At 41.1% G+C, this 17,371-nt stretch overlaps 1 protein-coding gene across 2 annotated transcripts; it reads left to right on the top strand.

The window, feature by feature from the left end:
* Positions 1–902: 902 nt before the first annotated feature.
* LOC113031610 (dysbindin-A-like) lies at positions 903–12,042 on the top strand. Of its 2 annotated transcripts, none has more exons than XM_026183838.1 (10): positions 903–1,170; positions 2,482–2,535; positions 3,484–3,534; positions 3,683–3,743; positions 6,057–6,189; positions 6,740–6,872; positions 7,206–7,228; positions 7,341–7,487; positions 9,945–10,070; positions 11,266–12,042. In XM_026183838.1, exons 2-10 carry the CDS (start codon positions 2,519–2,521, stop codon positions 11,532–11,534), a joined length of 960 nt encoding a protein of 319 aa, XP_026039623.1. In that variant the 5' UTR covers positions 903–1,170; positions 2,482–2,518; the 3' UTR covers positions 11,535–12,042. The 2 variants fall into 2 exon arrangements, with proteins under 2 accessions (XP_026039623.1, XP_026039622.1); XM_026183837.1 differs by lacking the exon at positions 903–1,170 and adding an exon at positions 1,483–1,681.
* The last annotated feature ends 5,329 nt before the right edge of the window (positions 12,043–17,371 follow it).

The raw sequence follows: 17,371 nt of genomic DNA on the forward strand, positions 1-17,371 counted from the left end.
TTGACATTTTTATACTACTGCTACATTTTGACCCAAGACAGTTTGTTGTACTACATAATGTCGCGTTTAATCAGTCTGCATATTTTATCTGCATTGCCAATAATAACTTTTGCACTATTTTAGGACCATAATAAACGTTTCAGCTAACATAATTTACTAATGCTAGAATGTAAAGAATGCAATAACAGCACCACTGCTGCATCAAGCAACGTGCAGCATGACCCCTGGGTGTTTGCTACCCGGGGGATCAAACCCTCTGTGGGGCAAGTGTTGCCATCTTGGAGGATGGAGGTTGGTCCTAGACGATGGAAATACAAGATTTCCACTGATATGTTTCTTGAGTGAGATTAATGACAAGCCTCATTTTTCCAGTAAGGACTATGCTACCCTATATTTCTATGCTGCCTCCACCAAAAGCTGTTGTTCTCCGAGCCTTCCTCACACTTTGACCCTATGATCAAACTGCCATAGGCGGAATCTGGACTCAGTGCTGACAGACTGTTCCTCTCAATGTTCATGTCCCAGAACATGTTACTGACACCAGCACAGACAAGTCAAGCTCACAAGTATTAGATCTGCTCATTCGGAAAATCATCGGCTGCAGGATTAGTGAAGCTGAAGCAAACGCTGAGATTACAGCTGTAACTGTATCCTGATGCATAGAAAGTGGTTGATTAATAAAATAAACATTTAAATACATAAGCTGTTCAAATTGTTATACTCCGGCCCAGTTTGAGGGTTTTCCTGCTTTCTTCTTGTCATAGAGTCAATTTTATAATCTTTTCTCTTTCTCAGCTGGATGGTTCTCTATGACTCGACCTATAGGCAGTTTCCCTTTTCTGGGTTTGCAAGCACCTGTTTTATATTACGTCATCAATCTTGGCTTCATGGTTACAAAAAGCTGGGACCCACTTTGTTATGTTAACCCAGGGTTTTCCCTGCATGTTTGCATGAAAGGGCTGGTGTGACAACATCTGACCAATCTAAAAGAGCATCTCACAGTTCATAACACTTTTCTTTCACAGAAAAGGATTCCTCTGCGTGTCACCTGTAAAGAAAATAAAAGAAATATACCAGTAAAACACCACAGGATTGTAAAAAGGACAAGAGGTGAATCGTTCATCTGGTGATTTAGCACACAGAGCAGCAAAATAAACACTTTAATACCAGGTAATTATCTTGTCACTGAGCTGCTGTTTACTTTTAAGGTGATGGAAAGCTAAACTGTCCCACAGGCTGATAAAGGAAATGTGGAAATCACTTTAATGTGTCACAGATCAAAGTGAAATAATGTGACTGACTGAACTGATGCTCTGTGTCCTGTGTTGTAGCTGCTTTTTCACCACAGAAAAAAGACAAGACAGCAACTCAGTCCAATGAAAGCTGAACTCGACTTATCGACATAAGACCTCAAGAAGTGAAAATGACGAGACCATGTTCAGTCGTTTGTTCGATATGATTTATTTGATTTATTTTGAGCACATTTTGTCCACACTCCATAACAGTGGGTGGCAGTAATGCACCGTTCTGCTGTTTGCAGCCGCTAATAAACGTCAACAAGACGAGAGCGAGCGGTGGCTGCAGCTAGCTGTCAGGACCGAAATCGCGCGTGTCCGAGAGGAATCATGTTTGAAAACTTCAGAGAAAAGCTTCACATCGTCCAGCAGGATTTCACAACGGGGTTGGTCCGCTGTTTTCTGCACTAGTGAACTTTGGGTAACGTTAGCTGAGTTCGTGCATTAGGTCTTGCCAGCGTGTAGCATAGCAGGTAACGATAGCTAATGAAAAAACAACTGCAGTGTGTGCTACAGAGAGCAGCGGTTACTCAACCAACCAACCAACCAACCAGTTCTTATTCTGCTTTTGTGCTGGCTGAATGCGTCAGCATACCCAGTACTAATTTCCATTTGTTAGCGTGCCAACTGGTGCGATCCCAGCTGTTTACGTTACTGCTGTCAGCTGATAGTCATGTGATGACCCCCTCCCACAAACAAACTTTTGGAGTGCAGCTGTTTTGTGTGTTTGAGGGAGAGTGTGTGTAATCGGGCTCTATTCTAAGAAGCAGGTTCAGCTAATAACGCGTTTGTTATCTCATCAAATAGAGTTAGCGTTAACTCTGAGTCAGTTACCAAGGTAACAGACGGTAGTTACCTTAGTTTGTTACTTTGTGTTCTTGACTTAAATGCGTTTTTGTAACAATGTGGTCATGGAGATGCTGTCAATATTTGAATGAATATGAGTCTCACACTAAACTGAAAATAATGCAGCCTGCAGACAGCGTGTGTTCTGACTACAGTTCATGTTAACTTTAATGGATGAATATTAAACTTTTTGAAATGTTCAGAAAGTTAGAGACCGAGCCTCGACATATTTTGCACTAAAAATCACCTGAATCAGTCTCAGTGGGTTGACCCAAAAATCTGATCCGCTCTAAGAGGATCTCGGCTAAGCTGACTTTTTCCTTTTCTTGTCTCCCCACAGCTTCAAGACACTTGGAGACAAATCAAGAAATACCAAAATGAAGAGGAGACCCAGGTGAGAGCTGGGTCTAAAAAAAAGTTTAAATAAATATATATATATATATATATATATATATATATATATATATATATATATATATATATATATATATATATATATATGTATATATGCCGCAAATTTAAGCGGCATGATTCATCATTTAGTGAGTTCATTAGTTCGACGTTTTCCATTAAACAGTTCTCAAACTGAAATTAATATCTGAGTGTTTCTTAGTTTTAGTCTAGTGGGTTAGTCTATGTTTTTTTCCTCATTTAGTCAATTAAGAAATTAGTCACCAGGAACATCCATAGTTTGAATCTCGGGGTGACCTAAAGGTCAGAGGTCAAGATTTCTGAAAATCTTGTGAATGTGATACTGAGAATTGATAGCATACATGCATTTACTAAAAATCTTGGAGGAGATCAAACCTCAGTGACCTCGACCTCCAGGTAAAGGCCAGAAAACAACTTCCCTGAAATGTTGAAGTTGATACCACAGGTGTGTCTGCTGGGAGGCTGAGAGGTAGTCGTGGCAGGTGCCAGTGTTTTTATATCACTGAATTCTTCAAAAAAACAAAACAAATAAACTGTTCAAAACTACTGACCCTGTGTGAGAAAGTATTTGCTGCCTCCTGTTAAATCATTAAGTAACGGTGACCAGCCACGTTCTTGTGGAAGGCTGAGTTTCACCAGCCAACCAGCAGGTTTGATTCAGAACCTGTTTTGCTGTCGGGTAACAGTACTAACCACTTCATCACTGTGCTGCTTATCCTATGCCTGAAAAAGGCTTAAGATTCCTCAGGAAACTCAACTTAGTGTCTGGATATAATGCAATAAATGCAGTGTTGTTTCATTGGAGTATAAGGATTAGCAGAAATGGCTAGCCATAACAAGCTGACCATGTAAGTAAGCAGCTTCATTTGTGACAGACAAACATTGTGTGATCCGTCTGTCTGTTGTCCAGGTTTGAAGAGCATGTTCCTCATTTCAGTGCTGGCCTGGAAGTCCTGAACAGGTGTCCTCACACACACACACACACACACACACACACACACACACACACACACACACACACACACACACACACACACACACACACATTGAGTGTATTAGGAAGTTTGATATAAAAGTTGTGTTTATGCTGTTAAAATGATTATTTGTAGGTATGAGGAGAGTTGGTTTCTGCTGCATAAAAGAACGAAGGACTGTGCTCAGGCTGCAGAGGTACGAGCTATTTCTCTGTTTTTGCCTTGTTAGAAATCTACTTTCACGTCTCGCGGCATCGTTCGTTTACCTAAATTTAAGAGGTAGAAGAACTAAAAAACCTCTTTTAAAATTATTATTGTGTAAGTAAAACAGTAGGACTGAACGAGGGTATGATACCTCTTTTCTTTTTTCCACTGTTTGTCTGGGGTTGCTTGAATATCAGTTGTATAGAGTTTGCGACTGTCACATTAATGCAAAGCTGGGTCGTTTTAATATTCATTAGTGACTGAAGAAAAGTTATAGTGTCCGTCTCCTGAATCCAAACTGGAGCCAAAACAGGAGAAATCTGCTCTCTCTTTCTAGTCCCTGTCAGGACTCTTGCTGCAGCATTTTGGATCAGCTGAAGGCTTTTCAGTGAGTTTTTAGGACATCCTGATAATAATGAGTTACAGTCGTCCAGCCTGGAAGTAATAAATGCATGAACTAGTTTTTCAGCGTCACTCTGAGACAGGATATTTCTAACTTTAGAGATGTTGCACAAATGGAAGAACGCAGTCTTACATATTTGTTTAATATGTGCGTTGAAGGACATGTCCTGGTCAAAAATGACTCCAAGGTTCCTCACAGTGTTACTGGAGGCCAAGGTAATGCCATCCAGAGTAAGAATCTGCTTAGATACCATATTTCTAAGCTTTTCAGGGCCGAGTACAATAACCTCAGTTTGATCTGAATTAAGAAGCAGAAAGTTAGCGGCCATCCAGGTCTTTATGTCTTTAAGACATTCCTGCAGTTTAACTCATTGTGTGATCTGCAGATGATCTGTTAGGTACGTAAGACTGGAGCTCTGCTTCCTGGTCCCAACTCTGGATCGTCACTTTTTGGGGCGTTTAATAAATGTGGCCAGATTTCTAGAAATGAGAGCTGTGCCATCCAAAGTGGGATGAATGCTGTCTCTTAACAAGACCAGGTTTCCTACACAAAGTTGCTTCCTCCTCATCGTCACCCAGCCAGGAGTCTTAGCTAATTATAGGCCAATCTCCAACCTTCCTTTATATCAAACATCCTTGAAAGAGTAGTTGTCAAACAGCTAACAGATCATCTGCAGAGGTTTATTTGAAGAGTTTCAGTCAGGTTTCAGAGCTCATCACAGCACAGAAACAGCTTTAGTGAAGGTTACAAATGATCTTCTTATGGCCTCTGACAGTGGACTCATCTCTGTGCTTGTCCTGCTAGACCTCAGTGCAGCGTTCGATACTGTCGACCATAATATCCTATTAGAGCGATTAGAACATGCTGTAGGTATTACAGGTACTGTGCTGCAGTGGTTTGTATCATATCTATCTAATAGACTCCAGTTTGTGCATGTAAATGGAGAGTCCTCTTCACACACTGAGCGTAATGTAGAGTTCAGTGCTAGGACCAGTTGGCCTATTATACATGCTTCCCTTAGGCAGTATCATTCAAAGGTGTTGCATTACAATTTAATTGGTGTGCAGATGACACTCAGCTCTATCTGTCCATGAAGCCAGATGATGCACATGAATTAGTTAAACTGCAGGAATGTCTTAGAGATGTAGAGACCTGCACTTTTGCTTCTAAATGCACATGTGATTGAGGTTACTAAAAATCTGAGAAACATGTCCAACCAAATACGGACACCAGATGGCTTTTCTTTGGTCTCTAGTCTGTTGAAATTTCCAACTGTGAACTCTTAAAACCAGGCTTCTGTTCTTCTTATCATTTTCATCTTTCATTACATTCTCATTCATCATATTAATCAGACTTATAGTTTTAGCTCTTTATTGTTATTGTACAGTAACACTGGTGAAAGTCGAAACTAGTTCATGCATTTATTACTTCCAGGCTGGACGACTGTAATTCATTATTATCAGGAAGTCCTAAAAACTCCCTGAAAGCCTTCAGCTAATCCAAAATGCTGCAGCAAGAGTCCTGACAGGGACTAGAAAGAGAGAGCAGATTTCTCCTGTTCTGGCTTCCTGTTAAATCCAGAATCAGTTCGTAGGCTCTTTAAAAGTAGAACGGCATAAATAAATGTTTATGTTTGTATTTCTTTATAATTTTTTTTAAGCTCAGCACTTCACAGATACAGTGATTTCTAGCAATTCATAGATTACAACTAAGGAAGTGGCTGCAGGACAACACAGTGACTTCAACCTGAAAAATAAAAACAACGACTCTGAATCAGCTCTGCTTATATTCAGTTAGTTAACAGTTAGACAGCCTGTGGTTTTGTGCCGGTGGCGATCACAGACGACCTAACAGTTCCTACTGCCTCTGGTCTGCTCACGGTCACACCTCTGTTTGTTTCAGGCACTGGATGGTGACATAGTGATGCTCTCAGCACACTGGGAGAGAAAAATGACGTCACTAACACAACTGCATGAACAACTGCAAAGCTTGCCAGCCTTTATCAGCGATCTTGATGCCATCACTGCTAACATAGGTTCGTGTTCATTTCTGTGGTCAGATGACAGTCAGCGGGTCAGATGATGATATGATGTCAGCCGCCTCAGCGTTTAGAGCTTCTACTTTAAGGATTGAACACAAAACCTCAAGTTTCCATGTTGAGTAATGCTTTACACCGAGGTCTGACAGCTATGCTACGAAGCTTAGTCAAGTGTTGATACAAAATAATAAGATAAACCTTTATTAGTCCACGTGTGGGAAATTTGTTAGATTGTTAACCTGACTTAAGCAATGAGAGAAACTTAGTAAAGGGATGATAACAATACGTTAAATGTAGTCTTATTAACAGAGATTGTATTAAAAAGCAACTTGTATGTGAGCACCTTAGTATATCAGTAATTCCAAGGACATGCAGTTTATGGCTTCACATTTTCCAGCAGCTCTTCCTGCACTGCTCATATTAAAGTGACCGAAACAATCTGGCCAACAAAGACAACAGAATTTGACTTTTTACACATGGGCAGTGTTTTTGACAAAATGGAACAAAGATGCAGGTTTTTGTGGTGTTTATGTGCGATTGTTTCCAGCTCATTTGGAAGGCGACTTTGAGGAAATGGAGAGCAGACTGGTTTACCTGGAGGTACTGTGTTTGCAGTGTGAGCAGCAGACAGCCAAACAGCAACATATCAACCAATCAGAAAACTACAAGAAAAAAAAAAGGTATGACAGTTTATTTTTCCTTCTTAATGAAAAACCTTTATATGTGAGATATTAAAATCAAACTGATTTAAAAAGTGATAAAATGATCTTTATGTAATTATAAACATCAAAAACAGACCATTTATATAGAAATAGGCAGGCATCAGTGAAATGTATTGTCTTAGATTTATGGCTGTCATTTTTGAGTGTCTTTGTGACTCCTGTCAGTTTGATTACACTAATTACATTCAAAGTGAAAAAGCAGAAGTGTCACCACATTATTTAAACGGTCAGAGAAACAGAATGACCTTAAATGTTTATGTGATTAATGAAAATCTTCCTTTCTGTAAATAGGAGGGAGTTGGAATTACTCGAAGGTGAGTTTCTGCGTGTTCATCCTCCAGTTTCTTACATGTTATTCTCAACAATGGTAAACCTGGTACAATACCAGCAGATGTTGTTTAAGCTGCGTTTCTTCCTGTTTTGTAGAGGAGTTGGGTTCTGAGCATGCTCAGAAAGTAGCAGAGCTGGAGCTGGTCATGCAGCAAAAACTGAGAGAGCGACAGAAAGTCTACGAAGAAGCCTTTAACCAAGATGTGGAAAAATACCTGTCCACTGGATACCTGCAGAACAGAGGTAAGACAAATGAAAGATTGTTAACACTACTTTGTCTAACTATATGAAAATGTATAAATAATGAAATGACAAATAGCCTTTAACACCCAAACAAAGACATCTGCTAAGAAAATGACTAATGGTGAATAACTTCAGGATAATAAAAAACAATCCATATCTTCCTCCAAATGGGCTTTTTTCATCGGCTCCATCTCTTCATATATAAGATGGAGCACAGCTTATCTTGTGGAACCAGCTTCCAGTTTGGATTCAGGAGACAGACACTATCTCTACTTTCAAGATTAGGCTTCAAACTTTCCTTTTTGCTAAAGCATATAGTTAGGGCTGGACCAGGTGACCCTGAATCCTCCCTTAGTTATGCTGCAATAGACGTAGGCTGCTGGGGGATTCCCATGATGCACTGGGTGTTGCTTCTTCACTCACTGTGTATTTATACACCACTCTGCATTTAGTCATTATTGTTATTCTCTCTTCCACGGTGTCTTTGTCCTCTCTTCCTGCCATCAGCCCAAACAGTTCTGCTAGAGGTTGTTTTTACCTTGCAATACAAAGTGCCATGAGGCGAGTGCTGCTGTAATTTGCTGCAAAATAAATTGAATTGAACTGTATCAGCCAGGACTAGTTGGGGGTTAGGAGAGGAAGACCACTGTACCACAGTACCTTTAATACCTGCAGCTGCACTGAGGTCTAGCAGGACAAGCACAGAGATGAGTCCACTGTCAGAGGCCATAAGAAGATCATTTGTAACCTTCACTAAAGCTGTTTCTGTGCTGTGATGAGCTCTGAAACCTGACTGAAACTCTTCAATAAGCCTCTGCAGATGATCTGTTCGCTGGTTTACAGAGATAAAAGGAAGGTTGGAGCTTATCCTAAGACAGCTGAGTCAAGTGATGGCTTTTCAAGCAATGGTTATTTACTGCTAATTTGAAGGCCTGGGGTATGTAGCCCATTAAAAGAGCCCACATACAGCCTCTTTTACATTTTTAGAAGTCATGTGAGTAGGGCTGCCACGATTAGTCGACTATCAAAATCGTCGACCACTAATTTAATAGTCGACGTGTCGTTTGAAGCTTTGTAAGATCCCAAAAGACGCAGGAATAAGTAGCAGGATTTAAGAGTGTAATAACGGACTGAAACAGAAGCACTGCATGTACAAGGATGCCAGCTGCCGGTAAATCCCGAAGAAGAAGCAGCTGTGTCCGGTGTCGTAGCTGTGTCCAAATTCAGGAACCGCATCCTACTGTGCCCACTTTTGTAGGCCGAAGACTCCGACAAATGCATAGCCCAGCGCAGTTTCCAACAATGGCGGCAGCTAGTTAGTTTTAATGTTACTCTTATTATTCTTTCTGGGTCACAAAATAAACGTTTAACATATTTTCAGGCGAGAATGTAGCTGTGTAAACCTCAAATATCTGCTCAGTTTATCAAGACACCACATATTTTCAAAAGCGCTCCGACGTTTTCGGAGACGTCTGTTACCCACTAGCTCGATAGCTAGCCAGGAGCTAGGCTAACTAGAGCCGTGAGAACACCGGACTCCCGGCAAATCGTTTTCAAACCCACCGCCGTCTTTCGCTGCTCAGGTTAAACATGATATATGAGTCACTTAGATCACTTAAAAATGTTATTTGTAATATGTAATGTTATATTTTTTTTAGTATTTTATTTGTTCCTGAGTAAATCCGTTTGGCTGAGATTAAAGTTTTTACACAGCTGAATAAACGTCAAGCAGACAGCTGATTATCAGAAGTGTGAGATGCTCGAGAGTTTACTCTGGTGTCCTGTTATATTTTAGATAGCAAGGAGTTTATTAAACTTCACCGAGACAATCTGCAAATTTCATTAAAATTGAATAAACTATCATCTTGTCTTTATTTTTAGTTAGCACCTTAAAAGCTTAAAGCTGTAAGCTAATGATAGTTATATAAGAGCAGATGCTGCTGGTGCAAGAAGCTGAACGCTGTACGTCCAATGGATGATGATCTGACTAGTCGACTATCAAAACAATCGTTTGTGGCAGCCCTACATTTGAGTCTAATGATAGATTAAATGCAAAGGCTGTCATTTTCAGCAACTGCATGGATGTTAAAATCACCCACTCTAATTATTTTACCTGAACTGAGTACTAAAAAAAAGTCTGAGACAACCGAGAATTAAAATAAGGGCGAGGTGAGGGGATCAGTCCCGTGTTTGCAGTGGTGATTGAGAGGTTGCAGGGGCATCCATATTGTGTTCTGGCAGACAACACTGTGATCTGTAGTGAGTCTGGAGAGGTGGATGCATGTTCTGGAGAAACGAGGAGTGAAAGTAGGTGTAAAGACAGAACGTGTGTGAAATATACACCCTGTTGATTGAAACGATGCACTGTTTGCCACATGTAGTATGTATCAGTAACTGTAGAGTTCGTATATTAAGTTTAGCAAATTGCATAATTGGAGTGTACGTTTACTTTTGCAGAGCCAGCAGGTGCTGATGTTTGCTCTCTGGATCAGGTGACACTAACTAACACAGACCAAGAGGCTTTGGATGACTTCCTCAACTCCAGTGGAGATGAAGTCACTACTGAATCATCATTGACATCAGGTAATCTCAACTCAAGACATGTTGTCATAGAGTACAAAGCAGAATTATTTATCCTGACAAAACAAAATCAGCTTGGTAAACTCATACAAACATGTCAAAACATCAGCATGTTTAATGTTCCAATACAATATTTCACACTTGTGGTCAGACGTGTACATGTAGTGATCGTGGACATGGCTGTCATGGTCATTTTGGACTTTTCATGATTTCTTTGAACTGTTCTTTTCCAATGGTCCATACAGGGGAAGTCAGTAAGTGCATAAGAACAAGCCAGGAAATTGATCCCAAACATCCATCTAAATGGTTTTATAATGAGTAAAAGAAGGTGAATATAAAGCATCTGGAATGACCTGAAGCATTTAGAAAATGCATAAAAGCTGTGTCTGTGATAGTAAACCAGCCAATTTAAATGAATGTTACCAACTCTGTCAAGAAGCGTGGTCAAATATCCTGCTTACATCATGCCAGAAGCTTGTTAATAGCAACATTGAGTAAAACTTGCTAAAGGACATTTAACCAAATATTGAAGGTGTATTAGTGCAGCTGTATGGATATGTACTAATGTCAGTACTAATATCCATCATTCTTTCAAGTAAGATGTATGCTGTACAATCATTCCACCCTAAAACAGAAAACAATCTAAGAGCTCTTTTTGAGGTTGACCCCTGCCCAGTGTTGCCAACTTAGCGACTTTGTTGCTATATTTAGCCGATTTTCAGACCCCCTTTGCGTCTTTTTTTCTAAAAAGGTGACTAGCGACAAATCTGGCGACTTTTGCTGGTGTTATTAGGAAGACTTATGACCACTTTTTGAGATGAGAGCACGTATCGCTCTTACTCTCCACAAGCACCGGGTGCTGCCGTGGCCACCTGACCCGTGCCAAAGCGCTCACAGGTGGCGGTCCCCACGCAGCAGTCACCTCCAGCTGCTGTCAGAGCAGGAGGTGCTGACCCCTACGCATCCAAACTGCAAATGAATCGCACATGACGAAGCCGCTGCACCCACCCTGACTGTAACGCAGTCAGTTCTTCTTTTACTTTTTGTGGATCACAAAGTTTAAAACTACTTAAAAACACACAACTCGTCTCTACAGAGGAGCTATAAATGATGGAAGCATTAAATATTACGGTCAGATGAGGACTGAAAATTAAGCTTGTCGGGTACTCTGTGAAATAAGGCTCGTCTTCTCTAATAGGTCCAGACCTTACACGTTGCTCTTCTGAATCTTCGAACCAAACCTCTCCCCCAAACGACCAGCTGTCCAACAAGGATGTATTCTGGCAGCCAGAAGAGGAACTGGCCAGTCAGGAGAGCGATGAGCCTCTGGTGCAGTCAGACGAAGAGGATATTCATCCAGATATGGCGCTGGTTGGTCTCCATGATGTTGGTACACTCAGAGGCTCTGACGACAGTGACAGTTCAGCAGACCTGTGCACTGGCACCTACGCCCTTGGAAAGGCCTGAATGTTGGACCTGTGGCTACTGCATTGATTTAGCAGGGCTTAGAGCTTTTTCTGGTCCTCAAAGATCTTCCAAATGTTAGCCTACAATGCTTTTTTTTAAAGATATATTTTCTTTGTTTTTTCAAAATGTAAAGCTTTTGAAACAATGAATTGATTCTACTAACCACGTGTAGGCAGGTCAAAAATGTATTCGAACCAAAATCATTGTTGGTTTGTTTAAAAAAAACAAACAAACCCAATTTGATGACCTGAGCCTTTAACATTAGGGCGCTGTATGCAAAGTGTTTCACAATCATAAGTATTTATCACCTGTTATAAAAATATCAATCTGTCATAGCAGTGTTTTGCATGTTTATGTGAAATTTATGATCTTTTGTCAGTTTTGAAACCCGGCAAGCTGATGATGATAAATTCTTCTGACTCAGACAAATGTCTAATGGATGGTTTTCATATTGTAATGTTTTTGTTTTTAATGAATTACATTTGAGGATGATGTGGTTGCACGTTAATTTCCTCTCTTGCACGTTATTGTTTAGAATATTTGATTCCAGCAATATGTGGATGACAACCAAAATGTTCTGAAAAAAGTGCACTAGCTTGGGCCAAGGGACAGACAGGGGACAGTCTACACTGGGGGAAAAACACCGGTGGAAAAGCCCCAGAGACGAGCAGACCAGAACACTCGATAGTACCAACTGCTGCTGTACGAGCTGTCTGTATTTCTGTGCACGTGTTCTTGTTCTTTCAGTTTTTTCTATCAAAGGTTCCACTGTTGCATTTTAAGTCTGCTCGTGCGTTCCTGCACTGCTTATCTGTTATCTGTATTTTCTCAGCTGCAAATCAGGAAATCAGGGACAGGACGCCGTAATCTTGATCGATAAGCTTTGCTAGAAATATTCTTTCTGCAAAGAGAAACTCAGTGAGGCTCGAAGATTTGGAAGATTCAGAACAGGAGGTTATTTGCCTTTATTGGATTGACAGTAGAGTTAGACCAGGCACCTCTAGTAATGGGTCTATCCTTCAATACAAGAGTCACCTGCTCAACCCGGTGAATGAAAGCAGCGCTTTGATTAGACAGAGTCTGAAAATCCGTTTTAAGACGAGGATGAGATTGACCATTGGTCAGCTCCTAAACCATCGAGAGCCAGCAAGGACAGAAATATGTATGTCTTGTGAATCTCAGTGACCTTTCCCAAGGAATGAGGCACGCTGCATGGCTGCCAGTATGCTGCAGCTCATTTAGCAGTTGCTTGTGTGCAGGTCATTAATTCTTATTTTGGACTTTCATCCCAGATGTTTCCTGGTCTAAATCCAATAGCAACAAAACTAAGAGCTATAGCGTATGTGGAGCCAAGATAGACAGCAAGACAACGTGCGCCACAAAGCTTTAGCTTGTCTTTATAGAGTGGCATGAACAGGCTGAATTGTACAAATTGACATGAATCTGATGCACTTCAGTGAATTAACCTTTGCAGTGATCAGAAACCTTGGATCATTTTTATTTCTTCAACATAAAAATGTTTTTCCACCCCTTTCATCGTTAGGACAAAATGATCTCAGAGCAGTGAAGGTAGAGCCAGCTGGTCTCCCATCAGTTTAATATCAGTCCATAGGTTCTTTCTTAATGTGCACGCGCAAACAACCAGGAAAAAGCTGCTGGCTTGTCATCTTCATTAGCTCAAGCTAACAGGACATGGATACACATCGGAAATGGAGACATTATGCAGCAGGATCCACGGAGACCAGAGCTATACGCAACGATAACTAACTGCAACCACAAGATGGCTGTAATCTCAAACAGGCAAGTAGCTTTATGGAGCAGTTTGAGGTGAAAGTGGATTGTTTTACGATTTCACTAGAAACACACTGCTCTCCTTGGTGTCCTGACAGAATGCCTCTGTGTAAAAACCCTCTTTTAATTTGAATAACTTACTAATAAGGAACTGAACTTCTATCCGGTTGTTCAGTCTGACGTCACTAGCCGTGTCTGGGCCTAAACTCCGCTGCAGGTCCATATATCAAACGATCACTGTGGCATTACTGAGAGTTGAAAAACTGTCTAAAGTCTTTCATCTTTAATAAAATGATCAGCGTTCTGCTCTACCAGGTGTAACAATTGAGTTTAACATCCAGGCATCCATGAAAACGGAATTTATGACATTTAACGGAGTTAGAAGTTAGCAGGGAGTTAGCTCGCTAGCTTCTATCTAAATACAATATAGCATGTCCTGACTGCGGGGTTTTGGAAACAAATTCAAACGTACAGCTCTGTTATCACTTCCAGCATAAATGAAGACAGAAAACTAAACAGCAGTGACGTTTGTAGGGTTACTGAAGTTGGGCTAGCTGGTATATAATGATGTGCTACGTGACCGCTAGCGACACAGCTATGTTAGCATAATATAAACAAGCTAACTTTTTTTCCACTGGATAAAAGTTAACGTGAGTGTTCTCGGTGGTCAGGAACAAATGTAATCGCATGGCAGGATGCTGTAAAAGGACCAAACTTCAGCCAGGAGAACAACTGAGATAATCCATCCACAATACGAGGTTAGTCATTCATATACTGCTGCATGGGCTGGGCTGTAGCTACATCCTAAGGTTTTAAAAACTGAGCTTAAATAAATGATTAGCGGTAATAAAGGGAGGTCAACAGTGATCACTGACTGTTTTAGGAGCTTTTTGAGATCAAATAGAAGAAAATACAAAACATTAAACATGTTAACAACACAAAAGCCATATTAAACGCAGACTACTTTAGACCCGGAAGTAGGATTCATCACGTCATCACTGAACAACCGGATAGCACTGTGAGTTTATTATTGTTTATTATTTGTATTATTAGCTTGGATCTACTGGCACTGTTGTAATTATCAGGTGGGAATGTATGCCTCATATTGTTTTTACATTCTACAAAAAGGAAAACAGCATATTATTAGATTTGTCTTCTGTAAAATTGATGCATAAATTTCAATAAAAAATATCTGGAAAAAGAACCAGTCATGTGATTTCTTCTTTTTTGCTCATATGCTGACCAGCCTGTGAACTTTGAGTCGCATACAAACTATTTCATGTTGCTGCTTCTTTTATTTAAGGAACATTTATAAATTGCAAGCTATAATCTCCTCTGAACTAGAGAAAACTTTATGCATCCACTGCCTTTTTATAAGCTTAGACAAATCATCCCTGTTACACCAAGCAAGCAATGCAAAGTGCTGCAGCCAGACTTTTAACACACTCTAGCAAGTGAGCTCACATTACCTCTATTTTACTTTCTTTAAATTGGCTCCCAAATGATTTTGGAGTTTGTTTTAAAATTCCTACCCTTACATAGAGAGTGCAAAATCCACAAACTCCAGAATAATTTTCTCAATTTCTTGTTAAAAATTGGTCTGCCATTCTTTGCTCAGTTGCTCTCTTCCTGAGTCTGTTGCAGGTGATACATTTATGGATAATCTGATACGGAATTCATCATCCAACTCGGGGCCCACACAGTCATAGGTTTCAGTTTCTGTTGTAACACTGTAACAAGAAAGCAGGTCCCTTGAGCCAGGCACTGTCACCAGGGCAACAGTCGCAGAGCGTGTGCCTACGTCAGCAGTGTTAGCGCTCGTAAAAACACAGTGCCATTGTTTCGGTTCTGAAATCCTCCGGATTCGCTGCACCGTGTTAGTGAGATATACGTAGAAATGCTTCGTCTGGTTACGTGTTGACAAACACGTGAACCTTCATGCGATGCTCACAGAAGTCATTGGCAGGATTGTTGGTCCTCTCTAACAGTGAAACTGTGAAACATCTGTCTATGTCTGCGGTTACTGCAACAGTTTCACATCTGAATCTCAACAATACTTCCAACAAGCTATTATTGAGGTCAGGTCCAGAGAGGAGGGCATCTTTAAGAGAGACGCCATGACACTTTGCACTTGAGTCAAAACCAACTCTGATCTGACCCGGCTTCTGAGGATGGTGCACCCCAAAGGTAGGTAAAAACCAACACTGGTTGTCCACTTCAGGTGGAGGAGCCTGTTCAGCATGGTCACAATCAAATGTATTCTGCATGAAGGCAAAGAAATTCCTCTTCATTTCAGGCCTTTTTTCAAGGGTGCGATAAAGAGAGGATTAGCATTTGACCACTTGGTCGTGACTGTTGGGCAGCCGCTGGCGAGGTCCCTTAAATGCAAGTGGTGCCACCCACCTGCCGCTGTCATCAATGAACATCTGTCTCTTTATGACCTCTAGGAAAAGTTTGTCTTCAACAGAAAGGCCGATTTTGTTATCGTCCTCAGATGTATCAAAGAGAGTGCTTCCAAGAGTGCATGCATTAACTCTCAGTATTTCAGTGGTAGGAAAGACTTCCTGCTCAGGCTTACACCCATAATTTTCTTTGATATGAACCATGGCCTTGGACATGGGCGATTGTTCTCAAGCAAATTAGTGTGATAGGCATCGACAGTTGCAGGCTTGTGAGCATCACCTAAACAGACAACACTAATGATAACCCATCACAGGTCTGTGCGTATGGGGCATTGTGAGGACCATTTCTACGCTGCCTCACCTTATGGAGACTAAGTAGGTCACATGCCAGTAAAAGGAGGATCTCATCTTTGTTATCGAGTGGTGGGATAAGGTGGGCCTTTGAAATGAGCATGTTCTGCTGCCACCTCAGGGGTAGCTATCTCAGCTCTGTTACTCAGGATGTTATTACATTCAATTATTCTCAGCAGCGCGACTGATGTGGCTCCATCCAGTGACTCCACTACAAAGCCTGTGGCTCTTCCACCCATCATTTCTGTTGTTCCAGCACATGTACAGAGTGTGAATGGAGACTCTGATCCCTTTATGTCATAAACATCAAAAACCTCTGTCCTGGCAGGGGACCGATTACTCTGATCATCAAGCACAACATAAGCCTTTGTCACTTGCTCTTGCTGCACTTTCAGGAAAACTTTCACCAAGCAGACCTTAGGACAGGAAGCTTCTCTCTTAGCCTCTCTGTACACTTCAGTACAAGTGGATGTTACAGCAGGCTGAGTTGTCGCTTCTGTGCCCCCCCCCCCCCCCCCATGACCAAAGAGAGTTGGAAGGGGTGGTCCTGGATGAAGGACAGAGATATGGTTCCTCCTTTCACTTCACTTGATTGTTGTGTTGCAGTTCTTGGCGATGTGACTGTTGGAAGAACAGCATCTAAAACAGATACCGTTGTCCTTCAGTAAGGTCTTACGCTCCTCAGTAGGTTTAATGTGAAACCCTCTGCAGCACTTGAGGGAATGTGGCTTTTTATGATGCCTTTCTATATCACAGATTTTCTCTCTCAAACTATCTTGACCAGCTTTCTCCTCTGATATTTCCGTCTTGTGTGCAGAGACTAAACCCTTATGAGGCATTCTCATTGTAATATCTGATCTAAAGTGATCTGTTGTAGATGCTAAGAGACTGAAACCTCGGTCATTGCAAGCTTGGGGTGAGAGAAGGAAGACAGGATAAAGACATGCTGTGGAAGAGAGACAGAGATTAATAACAGATATGATTCAGTGCAGAGAGGTCTGTTAACACATAGTGAGTGAAAAAGGTGACTGGAAAGGAAAAACTCAATGCATCATGGGAATCCCCCAGCAGCCTACGTCTATTGCAGCATAACTAAGGGAGGATTCAGGGTCACCTGGTCCAGCCCTAACTATATGCTTTAGCAAAAAGGAAAGTTTGAAGCCTAATCTTGAAAGTAGAGATAGTGTCTGTCTCCTGAATCCAAACTGGAAGCTGGTTCCACAGAAGAGGGGCCTGAAAACTGAAGGCTCTGCCTCCCATTCTACTTTTAAATACTCTAGGAACAACAAGTAG

The sequence above is a fragment of the Astatotilapia calliptera genome, chromosome 11, assembly GCF_900246225.1.
Source record: "Astatotilapia calliptera chromosome 11, fAstCal1.2, whole genome shotgun sequence".
Lineage (NCBI taxonomy): Eukaryota > Metazoa > Chordata > Actinopteri > Cichliformes > Cichlidae > Astatotilapia > Astatotilapia calliptera.